A 23,752-nucleotide genomic window follows, 5' to 3' on the forward strand; every position below is an offset into this window, starting at 1 on the left:
AGGCCCTGGTCCAGAAAGGCACTCAAGCGAGTATCTGACTTTAAACACAAAACTAGTCCCATTTAGATCAACTGGATGTCTCAACTGTTTACAGTTACAATATATGTTTAAGTGCTTTGCTGGACTGGGGCCTTAGGCAGAGCTTTGTTAACACTTTCTTCAAGGTATCTTGCCAGTTTCCTCTGCCTCAAACAAGCTTTGTCTATTTTCCATCCACTGCATCTCCCCTTGTTTCTTGAACAAACACAGATGTCCCCAGTCTGAATGCCTCAATTTCTGCCACCACAGTAATCTAGGAACCAGCAGATACTATATTAAAAGGCAAGTCACTTTTTTCCTCAAGACAAGAACAAATTAATAACATTCACTGTCAATAGAAGAAAAAGGGCAAACACAGGCAGTGGCGCATATGCTGTGGGGCACAGGGAGGCAATAGGGAAGGGGGAAACAAACCAGGCGTGTGGAAGAGGTAACAGCTTGAGGCATTTTTCCTCACCACAGCAATTGCCTCTGTAAGATTAGCAGGAGTTTTCACTTCATGCTGGAGCTGATAAAGCACCAGAGTTTGCCATAGGACCTGCCTGCTGGGAATGGAGAGAGGAGACATCTGCAGCAGCGCTGTGTGGAACAGCTTTTTCAACAGAAGCAGAGCATTTCCAGCGCCAGTTTTGTACAGAATGGCTCCTCCGCCAGTCTCTCCTTGCATTAGGTGATGCAAAGACTCGTTTCCACAGTCCCCAGCCTGGAAGGATGAACTCAAAGATGCACCCCAGTCACATGAGGCTGCAGATAGACCAAAAAGCGCTTGCAGCTTTTTGGCCTCTTCTCCTCCCAGCAAAGGAACTAAGCCCATGGACAGCAACTGAATTATTTAAGTAATCAAAGACAACAATTTCTTTTAAATCAGAACTGAAGAAACTGCTTAGACAGACCTCAGAACAATCAGCAGGGGATCGCTTTGAAAAACACAAGTCTCCCAAGGACCATGGAAAAAAGCCACACTGGAGCAGAGAGATTACAAAAGAGGAAAGAAACAGCATGAAGAGGAAGAAGTATCATGTGCTCTGCTAACTGCACCTCTTAATTAAAAGAATACAACCCTGGCTCAGGGAATTAACGTTACTGCACATCCCTGCTGTAACACACGTTTCTTAAGGGAATACATTCCTGTTCTTCAAAATGCTGAAGGATTTACATTCATCTGGCTGCAGCATGTTCCCCAAGTAAAGACATTACAAAAAGATCATCTCTAGAAAGCCTGTGCTGTTATCCATATATTGAAACATAAGTAAGATATTATTGGTTTGGAAGCTGTCAAGACACTTCTCTTTATGTGCTGCAACAGAAGTCAGAGCGAGACATTCTCCAGCCTCTAGGAAAGGCTTCCATTGGACACTGGGAAAAATCAAAGGCCAGAAATCCTTTGGGGTGTTGACATTACTTTCCTAAACTAAATCATTACAAGTCCAGTTCCCATTCACATAAAGCCCATTTTATGTGAGATATAAAGCTTCTAATATAAACAAAGATTTTGAATGAAAAATAGGCCAATCATTTTAGCTGCAATGCCAAAAAGCACTGCAGCTCTGTCATTGCTAATACCATTATGGGGTTTGGGCATGTGAACATCTGTAATTCTGCTCCCTTGGACCTTTTCCCCTGAAAAAAAATTGGCACAGATGGATTTATTTATTGGGGTGTTGTTTTTTTTTTTTTTTTTTAAAAAAAGCCCTAGTCATTAAAAACTGGAAAATAAGAAAAAGCCCTGGAAACTGCATTGTCATTAGTGTGCCTGTGTTGTATTAGACAAGCCATGTCTCTGCTTGGAAACAAATTGATTGCATCTCTTGGTAAATCAGTCACACTGTGGATAATATACCAATCACTGCCTAGATTAAAGAATAAGCATCTGCTTAGAAACACAAACCAACTGAAGAGCTGCACAGCTTCATGGCGTCTTCTGTTTCTCTGCTGTTCATCATGCACACGTACAAACTGAACCGAACCACATCTCTAACAGCAGATCAGGGTGCTCACTGCAAGCTGGAACTGCCCCATGTTTTTGGCACATGTACAGAAAATGCATTAAAATACATTATTTAGAGAAAAATGCATGCAAAGTATGCCATGGAACACTTACCTACCAGTGAGTGCCATGATACATTAACAGTTTCTGACAGCTGCCCTTCCTTCCATCTCTTCTTCATTAAGTAGCTCAGATGAGCATTGCAGCATGCTTGGGAAGTCATGAAATTTGGAGTCTTGCTGAATCAAAGGAACTGGAAACTTGCAAATCACAAAGCCTCCAACAATGTATTACCAGCATCAGTCACAGCATGCATTTATTCCGCATTGACATTAGTGTAAGGAAGACCAGGTTTGGTCAAAATATCTTCCTGTGACTTCAAAGTTTCAATTAAGCAAAGCATATTCCTAAATTAAAGGGATGTTAATAGAAAACATCTAAGCAGATGTTGGCTGACACAAGAATACACTAAAACCCAAACGAAACCCCAGGACTTTGAATTGCCAACAGAATTGATTCGATAGCGATGCCCCAAAAGCATGCTCTGCTCCTCACAGAGCAACATGAGTGGAAAAACAGCTGCACTCTGGGGGGATACTTCCAAATGCTCTCAGCAACTCTGAATAAGCCTTCTACCAAAGACAATACAAACCATGAAGTTCAGTGCATGCCATTTCACCTCCAAATCTCAACAAACAGGGCAAGTTCATCATGACAAAACACACAACAAAATATAGCAGAAGAACCCACCCTGGAAAGCAGCACTAACACTGAATTTCCACATCTTCAGTGCTAGTGCTCTCCAGGGGTGACCCTTCTGTACATGTTTGCAGAGAGAACCGCTATCTAGATACAAGGGAGATGGAAACCTCAGGTTAAAACTGGCCCAGGACAGAACCTGCGGGTGCAGGCCAGAGCCTCGCCTGCCAGGTGCACCCCTTTTCCAGCACATTTTCACCTGGGCTTATATCCAAAATAAACCATTGAAGTTCCAAATCCCAAACATCAAAGATGAATGAATATAAAATATCCAAACTCTTTCCTAGTTTGGCTCAAACTAGTGAATTCTGCAGAACTTAAGCAGGGCTCAACCCTTGTACAACAGGAAAAAGATACTTTGAGCTGTCTTACTTCTCACTTCATCAGAACAAATGTTTGATAGTTTCAGGCAAAACAGAAAAATCCTGAAGATTAGAAAATCCTTTTGCTACATACACAGAAATCGCTCATTTCAGAACTCTAAAAAGTGTGGAGAAAACTAATGAAAGCCAAAAAAGCCACATAGGAGACTAGACATGAGAGCTGTTTCCCAATGAAGAGAGCAAATTTAAATGCACAGCATTAAACATTTCCTTTTGTATATCTCTATGTTCCTCCAAAATGTGAAATGTACATTCATGCTCAGAGAATTCCTATTAATCTCCTTGAACTGCAATCACTAAATAACTTCAAGAACAAATATTGTCTCAAGTATCAACAGCTTCCATCAAATACTGTAAATGCTTTCCTGACATATAAATGGATTTAAAGTTTGGAAACGAAACTGATTATCCCAAGCCATACATTCCATTGGAGAAATATTCCTAGCAGAAATGAACAGTAGCTTTTCATTGATTTGAGTGGATTCTATGGTATTTATTACTAGCCAAATGAGATGCCTTTTAATTTCCTAGAATAAAAGACAGGATATTACGGCGAAGGTTGGCAGAGGGCATGAGAATATATATATGGAACGAGAAGTGCAACCATTTGCATTTGGCTGTTCATTTTAACCCCATTATGGTGTGAAAGTCATGCAAAGGAGGTTGGATAATATTTTGTTTAGTGAAACCAAATACCCCCCCTGAGCTGGTATTTTCCTGTATGCAAAGCATTTGCTTCCTCCCTTCCCCCAAACAGCCATGCAGGAACAGACACTGTTTTCTCATATGGCAAGTGTTTGAAATGACAGTCGTCTTTCATCCCTGAAAGCTGAGCCAGCTACACATCACAGTATGGATACACAGATCAAAACTATCCTTTCTCCCATGGCATTTGGGGCAGGAAGCAAAGGCAACACTATATTCTGCTTAAAGCCAAAATCCAAAGTATTCCATTTCGCACGTCCTACAGTGGACACTGAACATCTATGGGAAAAGGGGCACTGGCAGCACTCCAGACTATCCCCATTCACCAGTTAGTTTTCCTCAGTTGTGGCAAAAGCCCACGGAAAATAACCACCTCAGTAGTACCACCAACACCCCCCAAGCTGACAGGAAACAGTTGTACCAGAATAATGGAGTGACGAGGCAAAACAAAACACCTTGCCCATGGATAGGACAAGGGGTGATGGGTTTAAACATCAACAGGGCAAGTTCTGGTTAGATATAAGGAAGAAGCTCTTTACTGTGAGACTGGTGAGGTGCTGGAACAGAGAAGTGGTAAATGCTCCATTCCTGGCAGTACTCAAAGCCAGGTTGGACAGGGCTTGGAGCAACCTGGTCTAGTGTGAGGCATTCCTGCCCATGGCAGGGGGTTGGAACTGGATGATCCTCAGGTCCTTTCCAACCCAAACCGTTCTATGATTCTACCATTTTTTTCAAGCACCACATGTATTTAAGTCCCAATGAAGTCAGTAACAATTGCATGCCTCTCTTCTTCAGGATTAGATATTTAAGACACTCAGCACTTGAAACTGCTTTGTGTAAAAGCACTCCCCTTGCTCACTGCTACATGATACATGCCTGGAAAAAAAAAGCAACAAGTTATTTTTTAATGGAAAAATACTTACTTGATCTAAAAAATAAGGAAAATGTATCAAAGTAACTTTTCAATTTACTGGCTATGTCTACAAGTAACAAGTACCACCACTAACAGGAATGAGTTCAGGCTATTTAAAGATGCATCCTTTGGGGTCATAACATCACACTCAAGGGATGGACTTGCTCCTCAAACCACCATTTTCACATTGAAAGCAGCTTTATTTTACCCTGAAGCCCCAAGAAAAGCTTAGAGAGTGAAGCCACTCAGGCCAAAATTAAGACAGATAAATAGTTTTTTAACAATAATTCCCTCTTTACCACTTATTTAAATAAAACTGATGAATAGCTTCAGATGCCTGATATACTACAGATGCCTACTACAGATTGCTTGATACACTACAGCTCTGAACAACCAGCTTAGAATGCAGGAACACTGTGGAACAAATACAAACCTAGTGCTGTTAGTAACAAGAACACTGATTGTTAGGAAAAATAACTTTGTAAGGAGAAGATGCCATGAACCCAGGCTGTTATTTCTGACAGCACAGTTCCTCCCATCACAAGTCCAGCATAGCAGGCATTCTTTTACACAGGAAATATTTTAGCCAACCAAAAGCAATTGCCCACTAAATTCCCCCAAAGATGTATTATATGTATTCTTTAGAGGACTCTGGCCGAAGAGCTGTCAGGCTCTGCTGCTCCAGTTGACTGTTTTAATGAGCATTACTGAATGACTGAACCCCAGAGGATCAGAACTACTTGCAGGATCTTGAAGACAGCGAAGCAAATAGAGATCAAAACCTAGTATTTCCCTCCTGAACCTCAGTCATCTTCACTGTAACCACCAACCAGCTCTGGTGTCAGTAAAATACAGTAAAACTACAGTAACAAATAGCAGGATTATATCAGGTCTTGATACCTCATGAAATTAAAGCTGAATAAGCACAATAATCTTTCAAGAACATAAGTGCCTACTGAAGGATCCTGACACCAGCTCATACACGCAAGGGGAGGAAAAGAGCATGAAATTAGCTTCAATGGGATAACGCAACAAAAGCAGAAGTAAGCTGAGCCTCCATATCGCCACATATCTGTCCTTTGCAGCACTTCAAATGATTTTACAGTTCTTCTGACAGATAGGTACATAGACACCTCTCAGCAAATTACACTGAATATACACACCTAATCCCCTCCTTGCAGCGTCGAGACAGAATTCTTGCCCCTAGGCTTTTTCAGTTATTACAATTAGTCCATGTGAAGTTACCCTTGATAATCCCAGGAGACAATAACTGGCAAGGGGAACAGTGTAATAGAACATCCGACAAGTACAGGCTTTGGGGAGGGGATTTCTGTAGAGCTGACAGATAAAATATACCTGATGTGCAAAACTGTGCAGAACCCCTCACACTGATAAATTCCAAAGCCAGAGGCAGCAATAGCACTGCTCTCCCTGTTGACCCTTGTTCCATGATCTACAACGCCTGAGGCAACAGCCCCAGTCAGTTACTGGCACCACAGGAAGAACACTCTGGGTAAGACATTTGTGCTGCATTCAGTCAAAATATTCTTGAAATAGGGGACTGCTCTTGGGTTTTTAAAGCTGGATGGGACCATTTCATCAGAGGTACCTCGTGATAAACGTAACACAGGCCAAAATTTCACCCAGTGCTCAAGAGCTCCAACTGCAGAGCCTTCAGAATGGCCTCAAATGACAGAACTCAGCAGGCCCCATGAATGACAACAGAGCAACCTCAGGAGTTCCCACATTTAAAGGAGCTGCTTCCACCTGTGGCACTCACACCAGGAGATAAGATCACCCAGGCAAGAACCTTATGGCAAGAAAAGCAGCGAGTTTGCGTTTAGTCTCTCCTTCTTTATTGAATAAATTCACTGAGAATTAACCTTAGCTGCTGTTGATGCTGAGAAGACCATTTTCCCCTTCCGCAGTGGCAACTATCGAGTTCTTAAATTCCCAAGACAAAGCAAATATCTTCCCCAGAACTACTGGGACCTTCACTCTGCAGAAGTTCTTCCCTGTGAGGGTGGTGCACACAAAATATTGTGAAGTTTTGTGAACCTTTTATTACTGCTCACAGTTTACTACACAACCATCCTAAGAAATACTCACTAGGATTTAAAGGAAGGTTTGTTAAAAAATGTATATATAAATCACAAAAACAGAGTGTGAGAACATAAATCACATCCCACAAACAGACTCTCATAGGAAAAAAGGCAAATCACATATTATCTCTCCCTATATAATGGAAGAAAAATCAGGAGAACATCTTTTGATCCCTGATAAATTAGGATTTTGGTAATGACTAAGATTCCTCTCTAGTCAGAGGATGCCTTTGCAGCTTCCTCCCTTGCCTGGGCCTCTTTTTGGAGAATTTATTTAATGACTGAAACAAGCAAAACCCTTTCAACAGTTCTTTCTAGCTGGGCGTCCAAAGGCCTTCCTAAAGCTCTTGGCTGTACTAAAAACCTGGTTTATACACGTGTAAACTACTGTTCTTAATGCTGTGAAGAATATGTGGTTTTCAACACAGAGCAACATACTGTGCAGAGGAAAAATAAAGAGAGAGATAATGGCAACATCCAGCTTATGTCTCAGCAGTAGAATGACCCATAACTTAGGAGAAATGGAGTCTATCATGGTGATGGTCCCCCAGTTGCCCTGCTGGGGAAGGCGCTGTGCTCACTACTGCATTCTAATGCATCCTGTTACCCCACACCAGGTTTCAATTAGTCATCTCTTAACCAATTTCAGATTCACTTATTTAAAAGGATACAATTTTAACAATAAATCTCATGGACAGTGTTAATTAAAAGCCAAATCTTGCCCTGAGCTGGACTTCCAGAGTCTATGAGGATGTTCACAGCCCATTTATTTATTCCAGCATTGTGTCAGTTATTAAATTACAGTAAATTAAAACCACAGTGACAGACCAATAGCTAAAATAAGCGAGGCTTGTTGCATCTCACTTACAAAGGTTGCCAGACTCGGGCTCTGACAGGCTGCCAAGAAAAGTGAGTGCAAAAGTAAGAGCCCCTTAGTTCAAAAACGTCCTTCCTGAACGTGAAGTGTTCCCACCTCAGAGATGCCACCAGCACCTTGGTGTTCCCAAGGTAACTGTAACTGCTGGATGCAATGTAGGGCAGAATGACTGCTCTCAAACCACAACTCGGGACCATTCAGAGCTATAAAAAGCATTGACAACACATTGACAAAGGAAGTCAATGAAGCCTCATGAGCATCCACCACCTAAGAGGAGGCCAGCTCTGCACCACCTAGAGCTTTGGGGAGGACTTCTGACATACTGCAAATGCAGCTCTTCTGTCTAAAAGCAGGAAAATGCAGCAAATGACCAGACAGGGCCTGGACAAAGGAAAAACCCACTTGGAATTTCAGATGTTATCACTGGCTGAAAGTAACTTGTGAATTATCACATTCTCAATTCTAATTGCCCACTTCCCTCTTGCTGCAGCTCCTCTGCTGTGGGGTAACTAGCACCCCACAGGTACTCAGCTCACAGAGGAGCTGCTCTGTGCTTCTACTCTTCATAGAAAAGTAAATGGCCCACAGATCCCACAAATGAACCATATAGTTTTCATTTAGAGAAGAGCTTTAAATATAGGAAGAGAAAATGATTCAAGACAACAGAAAAGCACGTCAATGGTCAGAAGCAAAGACCCACCTAGTGCTGTTCTGTGGCCTTTGAAATCATCTAATGCCATAAATCCATTTCCCTGATAATCAACTGGGAATTAAATGAGCTCTTGTGACTGTAGGTGAAACACACTGGGAGCAGAGCTCACTGTGGCGTTCTGGAGAAAAAGATGTATCCATCAAGCTCCGAATTTTCAGTAAATTCACAGAGAGATAATGTTTTTCAAAAAGATAAATGAAAACACATGGGATGAATAATTAACTTACAAAATGAAACGAAAGCCTAAACCATACAGAACGTTTGTTACTTGTTTCAGAGTAAACAAAACAATTACCAAGATACTTCCTTTTAGTTGAAGCCAAGTTAATTTTGGAGAAGAGATGTTCAACCATGATAACTGACCTCTTACAGGAAAAACTGGGAGAGGCAAAAGCTGTTGTAAATACAGCATAGACTCCACAGTGCTCAGATATACAATAACTCTCTAAAGGTGTCACAGATGAGAGTGATATTCACTGTATAATCATAGAATCCCACACTGGTTTGGGCTGGAAGGGACCTTAAAGCTCACCCAGTTCAAAACCCTTCCACTGGAGCAGCTTGCTCCAAGCCCCTGTGTCCAACCTGGCCTTGAACACTGCCAGGGATGGGGCAGCCACAGCTTCTCTGGGCATCCTGTGCCAGCGCCTCAGCACCCTCAGAGTAAATACCCATGATACCCTCTGTGAGGAGAACGATGAGGTAGCAGCTTTGCAAAGAGAACCTCACTTGATCAAAAACTGGATCTAATCTTAGTTCATTGCTCTTTTTTTTATTTGGCCAAGCTTCTGGCTTCTCCTGGAGACCACCCCATGTATACAATCACACAGCTTTGAGGACAGAGCTAATGAAATGGAATTTAACAGCAAGGAAACAAAACCCCTCTCCAAATTACATATTCAACAGCTATCAAAGGTGTAGATGCAGATGTAGAAGAGATCAGCCTGACCTCACGGAGTGCACTGAGTCTGGACTAATCCTTCCTGTTCTTTTCCAGATGTCCAACTATCTCAAGGACTTCAACAATCAGCAGTTCCAGTACACGGTCATATTTGCCACAGAATGCCTCTGGGAAGTTGTTTTGTATTATCCAAACATACCCAGTGCACAAGACTGTGCAACAAAGGCTGGTATCAAGTCAAAGAAAGAATGAAGAGAAGCGTTCACCGCAAGCAAAGACTCTCCTAGGAGAACATCAAGACTCCTATGCCCTTACTATATATGCTTCAAACTTCTTAGGATATCTATCAGCCAAGCCTTGGTGCCATACTCTGCAATTCCATCCTGGCATTTCTCTTATCCAAAAATCCTTATGTATCTATCACCACCTTTACACCTCTGCTTTTAAAGCAAAGCCTTCAGGAAGAACAATCCTATCATCAGACATGCACATTCCATTCAAAAACAGACAAAAGCTCTCTGGAAGATAGTGTAAAACTCACTTTAATTGAAAAATCTTTACCACAAGTGTCATAATAACGTTTCTGTAGTGCTAAAGGAATGCTGAGATGGAAACGAAACAAAATACTGAGCTGCAGCCTCTCCCTAGCACAAAGTAATCTATATACTACCAGAAGCATTGCCATTATCTTTCAAATAATGGTAGTTTCATAGTTGTAACAATTCCAAGAAACAAGGGAAGGTGGTGGTGTTGTAATTAGGCCTTATTAGGATCCACTCTTGCTCTCAGGCCAAAGCCCACATTCTGCACTCAGAAGTTTGTCAGCTGGGCTAATGAAAAATAGCACTTTTCCCTACTAATGCCATTCCCACCTTTCACCAGGATGTGGTTCGGAAACTGAAGTACAAAGACAGGTTCTTTTCAAAGTGGTGTTAGCCCAACAAGAAGAGATAAAGTACCAAACATGATCTGTAAAGGACTCTAGTAAAATTCCTCACTCACTGCATCATCTCAAGCAGCTTCATTTCTCCTGACCAGGCTTCTGGAGCCTTTGGTCTGATCTGTACCCTGTGCCCTTTCTGAGGAGCTTTTGGGAAGTGCTCAGCTCTCCCAAGTAAACATGACAAGAGCCAAAAGTCCTGTGAGTTTTGAGAATAAGGCCATGCAGATCATAAAATCCCTCCTCCAGCATGTAATCTCAGCACCGAGGCACAGAGGTTCTCTGAATGAGTAGCCAGGTGGGTTCCACATTGGGCAGCAACAATTTGGACACACTCAAGCAGCACACTGTATTTACACCATCAGCTCTTTAAAATTTTGGCTAAGCATCTTCAGGAGGGACTGTGCTTCAGAGGACAGAATAGCCACCCCTACAGAGGGATGCTCATGCTGTGAATCTGGAAGCACATATCCTTCCAGAGATCATCTCAAGTTCTAAGGGTAAGAAAATACCCTCATATATTTCCAGTCTCTGGAGGGAATGTGCGACAAGGTTATAAAGCTGACGAACATTTTCCCTTACTTATCTCTGATCTTCCCATTTCCCATGGCCTGCTGCTGTTCTCCCGACACAGAGCCTCACCACCCTGTCTCTTTCCCAGATCTGCATGGAGCAGATGTTCAGGCCTCTGCTGCAGACAGAGCAGAGCATCTGGGAACCGGACAGGAGTAGGCACAACTGACACCCCTTGGAGGAAAGGAGCAGAAGGTCACAGGAAGCCATCGTGAAGTATCAGTTTCGACATATGACCTGACCAGTTTGAAAGAAACCCTTTTAATAAAATGCAGGCTTCCACCAGGGCCTCCACTAACTGTTTTCTCAAGAACTCATCTAGTCATGAAGCTTTACCATTGCATACTGGGATGGCTGAGTCTTAACATAAGCCTCATCCCAAGTATCTGTTGCTGAGTGAAAGCATGTCTTTGTACAACACAACGCAGAACAGGGCATCAGCAGCAGTTATAAAACACACACAACATCTGCACAAAGTTACCAGCACTCCTGTTCCAGCTCCTGAGGAGGAGTGTGCTCTGCCTCTACATGCAGTGGCTTGCCTCAATTACCGTTCTTAAAACTTTCCCTGAGACCAAGGCCAGACAGATCTCCTTTCTCTTCATCATTCCCAAAACACCATGAATGTGCCCAGGCTCCTTGCTTCCAACACAACACAAAGGCCTGGGTGGGTTAAACCATGCCTGGAGCAGCACTACAGAACTGGCATAGAATTGTCCCAACCCAGCTGACAGGGACACACTGCCTAGACCTTGCCAACATCAGCAGTAGAGGATACTTCTTCCAGCAGGACTCAAGTTTTTGTTGTTGTTCTATGTCCTGTGAAGGTGCATGCAGCTCCTCACTGATCAAACACAACCAGAGCCTCTGTGCAGCTCTGTAAAGTGATTTTGTTAAAAGAGGCTATCAAGTACAATTACTCAGTGGAACTCAGTACAACTAACAAAGCAGACTTGACCTTGGCTTTCTTCTGCTTCAGAACCCATTTCATGCCTTCAGCATGAACTCCAGCTAATGACTTGTTGAAATACATTAGAAAAAGGTAATGTTAATTATTGTACACAGCACTGCTGAAACACAGTGCTGGCCCCACGATTAATGCCACAGAATCATAGAGTGGTTTGGGCTGGAAGGGACCTTAAAGCTCATCCAGTTCCAACCCCTGCCATGGGCAGGGACACCTTCTACTGGAGCACCTTGCTCCAAGCCCCTGTGTCCAACCTGGCCTTGAGCACTGCCAGGGATGGGGCAGCCACAGCTTCTCTGGGCACCCTGTGCCAGCGCCTCAGCACCCTCACAGGGAAGAGCTTCTGCCTAAGAGCTCAGCTCAGTCTGTCCTCCAGCAGGTTCAAGCCATTCCCCTTGGCCTGTCCCTACAGGCCCTTGTCCCAAGCCCTTCTCCAGGTTTCCTGCAGCCCCTTTAGGCACTGGAGCTGCTCTCAGGTCTCCCCTTCAGGAGCCTTCTCTTCTCCAGGCTGACCCAGCCCAGCTCTCTCAGCCTGGCTCCAGAGCAGAGCCCTCGCAGCAGCTCCATGGCCTCCTCTGGATTCACTGCAACAGCTCCACGTCCCTCTTGTGCTGTTGCACCAGAGCTGGATCAGGGCTGCAGGGGGGGGTCTCCCCAGAGCACAGCCGAGGGGCAGGATCCCCTCCCTGAGCTGCTGCTCACGCTCTGGGGGTGCAGCCCAGCACACTCTGGGCACCCTGTGCCAGCACCTCAGCACCCTCACAAGGAAGAACTTCTCCCTAATGTCTAATCTGAACCTTCTCTCTTTCATCTTAAAACCCAGTCCCCCTTGTCCTGTCCCTACCTGCTGCTGTAAAAAGCTACAAGGTGAAAGTGCAGTAATTTCTGTTGGCTTCTTCTCCATGGGAACGATGTGGCTTTCTTCCTGTTGGTGACCATTCTGCATTATTTTTTCAGGAATCTAACTAATCATCCTACAAATCTGTGTCCATCCCAGCAATAAGCAGCATAGGATTCTTTTCACAAGCCACTAGCCATTTCCTTCCCTATACTGCTCTGTGGTTTTACTTGGAAACAGTGGCACTCCAACGTCTCCACTTCAGGAGGAGATCCTGGAAAGCAATCTTCCTCACGACGGGTTGCTGGCATGGAGTATGCTGAGAAGCCTGCATTATTGCTTTCCCTCACTAAAGGGTTCCTTTCTAAAGCTACTCCTTTTCCCAAGCTGTCTGACTTTGGCAGAGCAACATTTTCAATATCACAGCATTAGATTCCAAAAGCATGAAAGTTTTTATTTTACATTATTTACATCACCAAGAGGGCCTGTAAAAACTTTATTATTAAATAACAGTAATATTTAGAGCTTTGTTATTACATATCACATTAGTGGTATCTCTTTAAGCTGAAATTATTCAATTTTTTCACACTCACAAACATTATAGCCTTTCTATGCATCCTGTCATTTCACCTGCATTAAAAGACATTAAACATGACCAGGCCTCTCATATGGCACGCTCCTGCCAAGGGGGGACAGTGATTCTGCTTGTAAACAGACAGAAAACAAAACATAACATTTTCTGCAGCCCTGGACTAAATGAAATTTTACACCAAATGTAAAATTTCAGGAAATTTAGAATGCTTCTCACTCACTATAGAGTATGTAAAACCACAGTCACCACACCTATAGAAGCATTCTTCACCTAACACCAGCATCTTGTTATTTCAGAAGAATCATAGACAATTGCTCATTTCACTCTTATTTCGTTTATAAATTACTAGATTAATTGACTTTCAATATCTCCATGATTAGAATGAAAAAGAAACCAGGATGGAAAAAGCTCTATAAAATTACTTAAATATTCAGCTGCAGCCCAAATCAACCCAGAATTTTTTAGCTCTGCTTTAGGGAGTTGGTTCCAGGGCCCCCAGTGCTGTACTACCCTTATCACTAGGAACTGTTCCCTCCCATATAACCAGATTCAGATTTCACATAAACCTTCCCTTTGCTTTCAGGTTCAAGAGAGAATTATAATACAACAGCCCCAGTTTGCTAATTTTTAAAAGCAGAAACTTTGATCAAAGATAGCATCTCAACAATAAAATAACTTCACTTGATATTCAGTTAAGTGTTTCAATGCATGGGAGTCACTGTCAAAATGCAGGATGCATTATCACTATCACACCTCTACCTACACAAGGCTGGCGTGAGACCTTCCAGCTGTGCCAAAAGTCTGAGAGAGGCTGCCTTGATTTGGGATCAGGGAGCAATTCGCCAGCGAAATACCAGCACATCTGAGCTGGGTACCTACAGCAGGAGGAGAACATCACACTGAAACAGCAGATGAAACCCACGACTGCAGCTCACAGTCTACCAGATCACTAAAAATTGCTTAAGATAAAAAATGGGAAAAACCTGCACAATCGCGTGAAGGCAAAACCTGCAATTGAGGATGACTGAGGATTCTGACAGGGCTTGGGGAAGAAAAGGTTTACAGGTTTTATTTTGTATTAGTTAACTTTCTAGATATTTCTAGAAGACAATCACTCTGTGGAAAGCAGCTGCATTTAGTTAAGAGACTTTTAGAAAGAGTTTTTAGCTCTGAGGTGCTTTTTTGGAGTCTCAGAAGACTGCTGCATTTCTACATGTGTTTCCAAAGAGTGGTATCTAGTGTCACGCCTCAGGGAAGCTTTTCCCCCCTCCCTTTGCCTTCATTTAGGTATCTGTATTTAAAATCCATCCACAAGCTTTAAAACACTCCCCTGCCCAGATCTCATTTGCAATGCTTTAACTTAAAGTTCCTGTGTGTACATAATCAACGGAGCATTTTCAGTAGACTTTTAATTACAGAAACAAAAAAATGATTTCTTGAAGATAATTTGCTGATACCTCAAGCAACTTTTGTCAAGAAATGCTAGATCTACAGTCATGGTGAGCCAAACAGTAACACCTACTCTCATCCTCTTAGAGGCTTAAGGCAACAAAAGCATTTTGTTTGTTTGTAAACTCGTAAGTGGTGAAATAGCAGCCTGTTGACCCAGGGATGAAACAATAACCACAGGGGTATTACAGGGACTAATCAAGAGCTGTGGAACTTTATCTCACAAGAGGCAACTTGCAAGGAAATCAACACTAGCCCCTTTAATCTGAAACATAATCTGGAGATTTGGGGTTTATTATATGCTTTTAAAATGCTTTTCACTTCACTCTTCTTCCAATGTGACTCCTCATGAAGTTACAAGATAGGGAATAATGTTAAGAATAAAACTGAACTGGGAATCATAGAATCATAGAATAATATAAAACATAGTAAAAAATATCCAAGTTGGAGAGTTCCTGTTACTTAAACTGACATTAGCTCTGTGATTTTTTCAGAGCACTCAGGCCATCCCTGGAGCACCCTTGGGAAGAGCAGGCATTAAAGACAGCAAGAACGTACAAAGGCAAATGCGCTTTTTGTTTTGCTTTGCTCTACAAGGAAAGGTCATTGACAAAAAGGAAGCAGCAGGAGACGGGGGAAAAGTGAAGAGGAATTGCAAAATAAGAAAAGAGCTTTTGGAAGGCAACAGGGCAAAACAGTTTTGGTCACTTGACAATATCTCAACTAAATGGATGAGCTGGTAATAATCCCCCCAAAAGAGATGTGACAATAGCTACTCATGTTCCCGGCTTCCAAGCAGACACACATCTGACTCGTCCTACTGAGCTGCATCAGCCACATGCATAAGGCCATTTGTGCACATCTGTATGCATTTACTGGATCAGTGTCAAACTGAGGAGTCTCCGGAGTGGGAGTCACATCTCCACAGGTGTTTGGATCAAGCACAGCACAATCAGGCTCTCATCCTCCTGGACTTCAGGGAGCTGAGAGCCCAAACTATTCTGAATTACTTTCATTGCATTAAACTGTCAGATCTTGGACTCCCAGAACATCTATGCTGGTAGCAGAAGTTGTGGTACTACCAGAGATGGAGTTTCCTTGCAGCTCTTACTTGACATGCCTGAATAAAAGGTCTTCTACTCATTTAGTGGTCCATATTCCACCATTTTGGAAAACATGAGGGTAAAAGGGTAGAGACTGAAGGGTTCTGTGTGGTTGGTTGGGTTTCTGATGGAGCAAAATCTATTCACTCAACCACTACAGTGACCTTAAAGAACTTTATAAAGCTATAAGTATTTCACTTACTTGTTTGGTTTCTTAGAGTGTTTCATGTTTGAGTTCTCTTATTCTTCTACAAAACCCAGATCTTAAACAAGGGGAAAACAGTGTGTTGTTGCAGCATGTGCTAAATACCTAACTATTAAAAAAGTCAATAAATCACTTGATCTGCCCATGAATCAACATTGTGCCAACGATACTACTTAAAATACAGAACATATTTCACTGTGAAAAGTAATCGTGCATAATGACTATATTAATAGTCCTACACAGAGGTGAATTCACATCATGAAAGATACTTCCCAGAAAAAATGGCCAGTTCTGGACCCAGTTGCTTTTTGTTTGTGGGGTTTTTTTTCCCTCCAGGTTCTTAGAAACATACAAAATTTCATATTATGTCCCTAAAGTTTTGAAATTATCTGAGAAACAGGAAGAAAGACAGCCTGTCTCCCCCCTCCCCTTTTAAAACTACAGCTATTTGTTAAGCACATACAGCACTCCCTAGAGACACTAGAAAACAACATTTGGAATTCTTCCCATTGAGATGTCATGGAGAATTCCTACCCTAAGCTAGAACATCATCCAGCCATTGAATCTGCACCAGGAGACGCCTGTGTGCAACTGAGTCGCACTGGGATATCTGGAAGTCATTTAGAGGGATCCACTACCTAACACACAGCGCCAGGTAACGGCATCATTAGGGATGCACTGAAACACAGAGAGAAACTCAGGCACAGGCGTGGGACAGGAGCATTGCAATTAGCTACGACTGACTTTTGAAGAGCAGTTATCCTTTGCAATTTGGAGTAGAGGTTTTATAACCACAGCTCTTTCAGTTCTGGACCGCTATGTATTTAAACTCCAACAGCTTTCTCTCTTTCGGGTTCACTTTTTTCCCCTTCTTTAAATACTAAATACAGCCATATTACCAACCAGGACTTTTCACAAGCGGCTTGCGATTTAACTCCCCACCATAAAGTACCTTCAAGGAGCTGGAGTTCATGAACATCCACCTCTCACTGAAGTTCTCATGCAGGCGTCCAAAAGCACTGCTCACTTTTTACTGACTTGGCCTCAGGAATCACTCCGTCTTGCCTAACTCCATCTCGGTCCCTTTCTGCATGCACTATGCTTACGCTTGAAACATAAATCATCTCCAAAAGGCTGAAATCAAAACGCTAATAAAACAGAAGGATTGCGAAATAAATATTACTCGTTAAAAGTAAATCAAAGAGTCTTTAAGGTTCTTGTTTAAAAGAACACATCTAAAAAAACTTGTTGGAAAACTACAAGGGGGTTGAGATGGCAAAACACCCCCCGAAGCCGGAGCTGAAGGACAAGTCAGCATTGATAACACCACCTCGGGAGCCATCAATCACGTATCAAAAGCGGGAACGGTTACACTCAGCCAAATAACTCTGCCAAACGCTTGGAACGGCTTTTTACGAAGCAATTAAACACAGAGCGACGATAAAACTCCGAGTTCGTTAACGCGGGGCGGAGGGGGGGGGTGGGGGGGCGATGGAGCCCCGGGCAGCCCCTCACCACCACAGCCGCGGCAGGGCAGGGCCGGCCCCGCTCCCCCTCACGCCCAGGCACCCCCCGCGGTACTTCCCCCGTCCCGTCGCGGGCGAAGGGAGCCTCCCGCGGGCCAAAAGCCGGGACGCGGCCCCGCACAGCCTTACCTTGCGTGGCGTCCGCCAGCTCCGCCCGGCCGCCCGCACGCAGCAGCAGGAGCAGCGGGAGCAGCAAGAAGCTCCCGTCCCCGCCGCCCGGCTGCTGCATTCCTGAGCCGGCGCCGCGCTACTCCCACATCCAACCGCGCAGCGCCGGCGTCCCGGGCCGGCCCTGCGCAACCGCTGCGGGGCCGCGTCTCCTCCCGCGCCGCCGAGCCCGGCCCACGCCGCGCCCTCGGGGCTGCGCTCTCCCGGGCGGGCGCCGCCGCCTCAGCCCCGCGCTTGTCACCGGCCGCCCGCTCCGCCCGCTCTCCGGCCCAGCAGCGCCCCCTACCGGCCCGCCCGCCTGCCCGCTCCCCGCCCGTCGGCTGCGCGGCGCAGGGGGGCGCTCGCCTCGCCTCGCCTCGCCTCAGGTGGCGGCCGCCATTTTGCCCCTCACCTCAGGCCGCATGGGTGAGGTGCCTTCCCTCACAGCCCGCCTCATGCCTTCCCTTTCAGAGCAGGTGGATTCATGAAGGCACTAGTTGGATTTACCAGTCCGTCCCTTCCACATTTTGCTTTCCAAGTGTCTGCCAGTGCACACAATCTGCAGGATTAATGCACTTGGAGGGGAAAACACTTTTCCAGGCACAGTTACAGAATCATGGAACAGTTTGTGTTGGAAAGGACCTTAAAGCTCATCCAGTTCCAAACCCTGACCAGGGACCCCTTCCACTGGAGCAGCTTGCTCCAAGCCCCTGTGTCCAACCTGGCCTTGAGCACTGCCAGGGATGGGGCAGCCACAGCTTCTCTGGGCGAAATCATGGGCTTTCTGTGGTAAGAGCAAGCACAGTCCCGGCTGTTGACACAGACACCATCACACTGGGGAGTCCACTTCTGTTACCTGCTATCTCCATTCCTAATCTTCGCAGTCTCTTCCTATCACGCATGAAAGCTGGAATACTTCACCGGCAAGTTTCACTGAGGAGGCTCCTCAGCCACAAAGATGCCATGTCAGTGGAAGGGGGATGAAGTCTCCATCTTTGGGTGCCCAGCTGCAAGCATGGGTCAGGCAGCTCCTGCCCCACACAATACAACTGCATAGCAGTGCAGATGAGGAGTGGTCAGGAGCTGTGAGTGCGCTTTTGAGGATGTTTCCATTGAAAAAAGCAAAGAACCAGAACCAGCAGCATAGGAAAGTGATTTCTTAACTGGTTTTCGTCCATAAGTTGATAATCAAGAGCTTCTCATTTTCTCCTTGCAACATACCAGGTTTACTGAGTATCTCCTGCTTTTCCTGTCAGGCAGGAACTCGGAAGTCCGGTTGGCATCTTCAGAATCCTTTTTGACCCTCTCTGCCTTAGTGAAATCAATATTTAATGTACTAATTTATCCTCATTTGGGTTTTATTCAATCAAAAGCCACGGAAAGGAGTCAGGTATAGTTGGTACCAGAGATCATAAATGCCAACAGCAGCATTGCGATCCTGCTCTCATTCCCCCATTCTCCAGCACATCTCACCCCAGGCTGGCGATGACCATCCCCATGAGCATGCTTCTTCCATGACCTGGTACCTACAACCAGACCCCTCTCGTTGGTGATAGGAACACAAAGCACCAGTTCCCCGTATGTTATATCACAGCCCTAACTGTGGTCAGGCAGATAGCACTGCTTTACTGGCGATGAAGGATGCTGACAGAGCTGGTTGAAGCTACTAGGGGTGATAACTACTTTCTATTCAGGAGAACGATCACATTCCTGGGATGCTTAGGTTAGGTTTAGGATTTCAAAAGTCAGCAACTGTTTAATATAAAGTTCATAAGCAGAGTGGAAACAAGGACAAGATTAAAGGAATTTCCTCCTCACTTCCTGCTAGATCAGATCCCACCCCTCTTCGGCTTGCTTTCTGCCATATGAATCTTGTATTTCTTGTCAGACACTAATAGCTTCAAGAGGAGGAACAAACCCAGATAAGCATCTGGCTGAGTGTTAGGGAAGGAGATTGAGGTCTGAAACCACCTTCTTCTCACATATATGAACATGCAACATATTCCTTCTCAAACCAAGGAGGACAATGACAAGAGATTACCCACTTCCTACTGAAAACCAGCCAATATACAAACATGGATTAAGTGGAAGAGACAAGCCAAGCTTGATATTGCCGGAGCTGTTATAGGATCTGGATGTGACACATGGAAGAGACTGTCTGCTGCTGGGACCTGCCTGCATATGTTCAGAGCATGGTGGGGTTTAACTTCTGCAGCATTAGACAAAGTAGCTCCTTGTTTAAGGTTTTTCCTTTCTTTCTTCCTTTCTTGCTTTCCTTTTTTCCTACTTCCTTTCTTCCTTCCTTTCTTTCTTCCTTTCTTCCTTCCTTTCTTTCTTCCTTTCTTCCTTCCTTTCTTTCTTCCTTTCTTCCTTCCTTTCTTTCTTCCTTTCTTTCTTCCTTTCTTCCTTCTTTCCACTTTCTGCCACCTTGCTCCGATATGCCTTGGGATGCAGTTTCACATGCTGCCACCTCCCCCTCTTTCCCAATCATGCATCCACATATGTTCTCTGTGTCAGCCCCAGTACACAGCCACACAGGACCAACCCTTTCACAGCTGTATGAGCTTACACCAGCTTAAACCAACCACAAAACCAAGCCCCTCTATACCAGCCAGACCTGATTCGAATCAAGGTTAGGAAGGAGCCACACCAGTGGCAGATGCCTGGTCATCCCAGCACTGCTTATATTTTTCTGACACAAAGAATCCAGAGCCAAGATGATTCAAGAGTTAAGCTGACCCCTTTAGAGTGGAGATGTTCCTGCCAATTTAGGTCCTCGAACCACCTTTTCCCAAGGTACAGCAAATGCTCTTTGGTCCTTAAGGGACAGGGAGTTGGAGTGCCACAGCCAGCAGAACAGGGGCCTCACAAGCCAGAGTCTGATCCACTACTCCCAACCAAGGTGAACAAGGCAGGCCTAGGTCCAACCAAGAGTCTAGATCAGCAGGCAGGTTCATGGTGGTGAGGCAGGGCTGAGACCAAGCAGAAATCAACTGTCAGTTCCTTAGAAGACACTGTCTCCTGAAAACAGCTCAAAAATGAAGGATGCATCAACTGAGACTGGGTCCATTCCACCAGTAGTCTTTGGAACACACTGCAAGTCCAGAGGGGCCACGAGGATATCAGGGGACTGGAGCACCTCCCGTATGAAGATAGGCTGAGAAAGTTGGGGCTGTTCAGCCTGGAGAAGGCTGCATGGAGACCTCAGAGCAGCCTTCCAGTATCTGAAGGGGACCTATAGGGATGCTGGGGAGGGTCTCTTCATCAGGGACTGTAGTGACAGGACAAGGGGTAATGGGTTAAAACTTAACCAGGGGAAGTTTAGATTGGATATAAGGGAGAAATTCTTTACTGTAAGGGTGGGGAGGCACTGGGATGGGTTGCCCAGGGAGGTTGTGAGTGCTCCATCCCTGGCAGTGTTCAAGGCCAGGTTGGACAGAGCCTTGGGTGGGATGGTTTAGTGTGAGATGTCCCTGCCTGTGGCAGGGGGGTTGGAACTGGATGATCTTAAGGTCCTTTCCAACCCTAACTATTCTGTGATTCTATGCAACAATTGCCAGGCAGGTCCATAATGATAAGATGGGCCTGAGGTCAAGTAGGGAAGTCCATCCATGTGCCAGTATACAGAGCAACAGGGTCCATAGCCAAGCACAGGGATGTTGGAGTTGAAGACTGCTAGCCCTTCAATGTAGCCCAAGTAGGGACTCAGTAGGGAGCCAGGGCTGAGTTTAAATAAAGCCCCTGGACAAAGGTAGGGTGGAGTTGGAGGTCCCAGATGAGGCTGGTCAGTCATTAAGAGTGCCCTCAGGCTCCTGCCACTTATCATCTAGGTACAGGAATACTAGAGCTAATGCCAGTGAGAAGGTCAGGCCGTGCAGCTGGGATAGGGTTTCTGCAGCACCAGCCCAGGCTTGCCTGCCCTGACCCTCTGAGGTGACATTTCACATTACATCTGAGCTCATCTAACAAGCTGCCTGTAATGAAAAAATCTCTTTTGTTTCCTGTATGCTCATCTGGGCAAGTCCATTCAACTGACTGGTCCCATAGAAAACTAACCCTCTGATGAAAGGAAGAAAGAGCAATGTTCCTCCACATCAGCCAGTTAGGTCAGCTCCCCCCCCAGCTGCTGGGGTGTTAGATCCAGCAAAGGGTGGGCTAGAAGCAGTTGAACCAGTGCTTTTGGCAGTAAGATTAAACTTGTTCAGCTGTAACACAAAAGTGTTCCCTTCATCTCTGTGTTTGGTGTGTAACAAAGAAAGACATCCATGAGGTCCAGATACCTCTGAGCTGGATACAGGGATGACCCACGGTTAGTGGCTAAAGGTACAAAATAGGTCTATGGCAGATGGGGAAACTAAGTGCAGATTCACCAAGTCTTCATTTAGCTTCAGAGTGTTGGATACATGCAGTGTGAAAGGATAAATCATTTATAATTAAAACCCAAACCCTTATTTTTAGCTGCAAATCTACCAAAGTGCATGCAATTAGCAAATATAAATCACTTCCTGGCTTGAAGACTGTGCAGCACAGCACATAAAGGAAAGTTAAAACATACGTTTGGGGAGTACATGGTACATCTGCTCTCAATCTGCAGCATTTGGAAATCAATACAATTATTCCCCCTACTTTTCCTTCAGCATGCTGCAGCCTGTCATACCACAGTGAAAGAACTAAAAATATATTAAACAAAGGAACTGGAGTGGACACAGCCCTAAACACCATAAAATGAATAGCACACAGTATTCATAATGAGCTGATGGCAAAAAGTAGTCGAGGTAGGATAAGGGCTGGCTTGGGAGGACAAATTAATTTCTCCTACATGATCTGCAGGATGCTTTGGAGATGTAACGCTCAGATAAAGCTTCAGAAGGTGACTCTGGGGAGAGGAATCAACTGCTTGATGCATGCCTACATACTTTAAAACAAGGAAAGGCTTGTAGTCAATATCTTTGTGGAATTAGTTCCCGCAGGGAAAATGTATTACACACAAAACTTTTTGATTCTTTTTTTGGTTTAATGAAAAGATAGCAAAGGAGCTGCTGTCTGGGAGTGATTTGTAAGTACAATAAACCTCACAAGAGGATGATAAGCAAAATATTGTAAGAGAATAATGTCAGAAGTACAGCAAAATAAAAGAGAAACATTACACATTTGTAGTTGCTGACAAAGTGCGTTCTGAAGTATCATGTCACATTCTAAAAGAATCCTTGTTTTCCTTCCCATCTTTCACTAATACTCCTATTAATCTGTACCAGATTCCTTTCTTTCAACCATTTGAGGCCATAGCAGTAATCATCGTTTGCCCATCTGAAGTCCAACTAGAATTACACCAATGTGTTAAGGCTTCTGGAGTGGAACCTGGAGATGAGGTTGGAACTGCCTGTGGATTCCTGGAATCTGTGCATCCACGGACAGACCACATGTAAACGCGATTTCACTGCTGATTTTTAAATGCTGACATAAGATGGAAGACAATTGCTGGTGCTTTATAAAGATTGGAGATGTACTTACACTGTCAGCTCTTTAGAACAGGAATTCTGACTAACTTTGTGATGACATCATCTCACTTGATGCATCCTTCATTTTCTAGCTGAGTTTTCGGAAGCTTTTGAAAGGAACAGGAGATACCAATGTGAATTTTCTGAATTTCAAAAGAAAAACCAGCCATTGCAGAGAGAACAGGCAAGCACAAGACAGAAATATATCGTGCAATGTGGTTTTTCCCAGCAAGTTAGATGTCTTGTAAAAGTCTGCTGCAGACAGTTAAGAAATACAGATACTGGATATCATGCATGTGAAAAAATATACGTTCTATGATCATATGGGAAAAGCTTTCCCTTTTGTTCAGAATGACACTAGGAAAATGGTTGATAAACCTGGTGATCATGACAGAACCCTGGTAAGCAATTAATTCTGGTTCCAGTATTTGTGGCTTCAGCAGGAGTAAGGAAAGACATCAAGGACAGGGAGGTGATGGATTGCACTTGACGCATTGTTTTAGTTACAGGTTAAATCCAGCGCTGGTCCTTGTCAG

General features: G+C 44.3%; 1 protein-coding gene across 2 annotated transcripts in view; it reads right to left on the minus strand.

Annotated features, from left to right (window-relative positions):
* Positions 1 to 17,919, minus strand: part of ROR1 (receptor tyrosine kinase like orphan receptor 1) — a 181,170-nt gene extending 163,251 nt beyond the window's left edge. For both annotated transcript variants that reach the window (XM_065673143.1, XM_065673142.1), the window contains exon 1: positions 17,701 to 17,919. In XM_065673143.1, coding sequence (XP_065529215.1) covers positions 17,701 to 17,800 — 100 coding nt within the window. In that variant the 5' untranslated portion in view covers positions 17,801 to 17,919. The remainder of the gene's footprint in view (positions 1 to 17,700) is intronic.
* Between the last annotated feature and the right edge of the window lie 5,833 nt (positions 17,920 to 23,752).

Source organism: Lathamus discolor, chromosome 3 (genome assembly GCF_037157495.1).
Source record: "Lathamus discolor isolate bLatDis1 chromosome 3, bLatDis1.hap1, whole genome shotgun sequence".
In the NCBI taxonomy this organism is placed as follows: domain Eukaryota; kingdom Metazoa; phylum Chordata; class Aves; order Psittaciformes; family Psittacidae; genus Lathamus; species Lathamus discolor.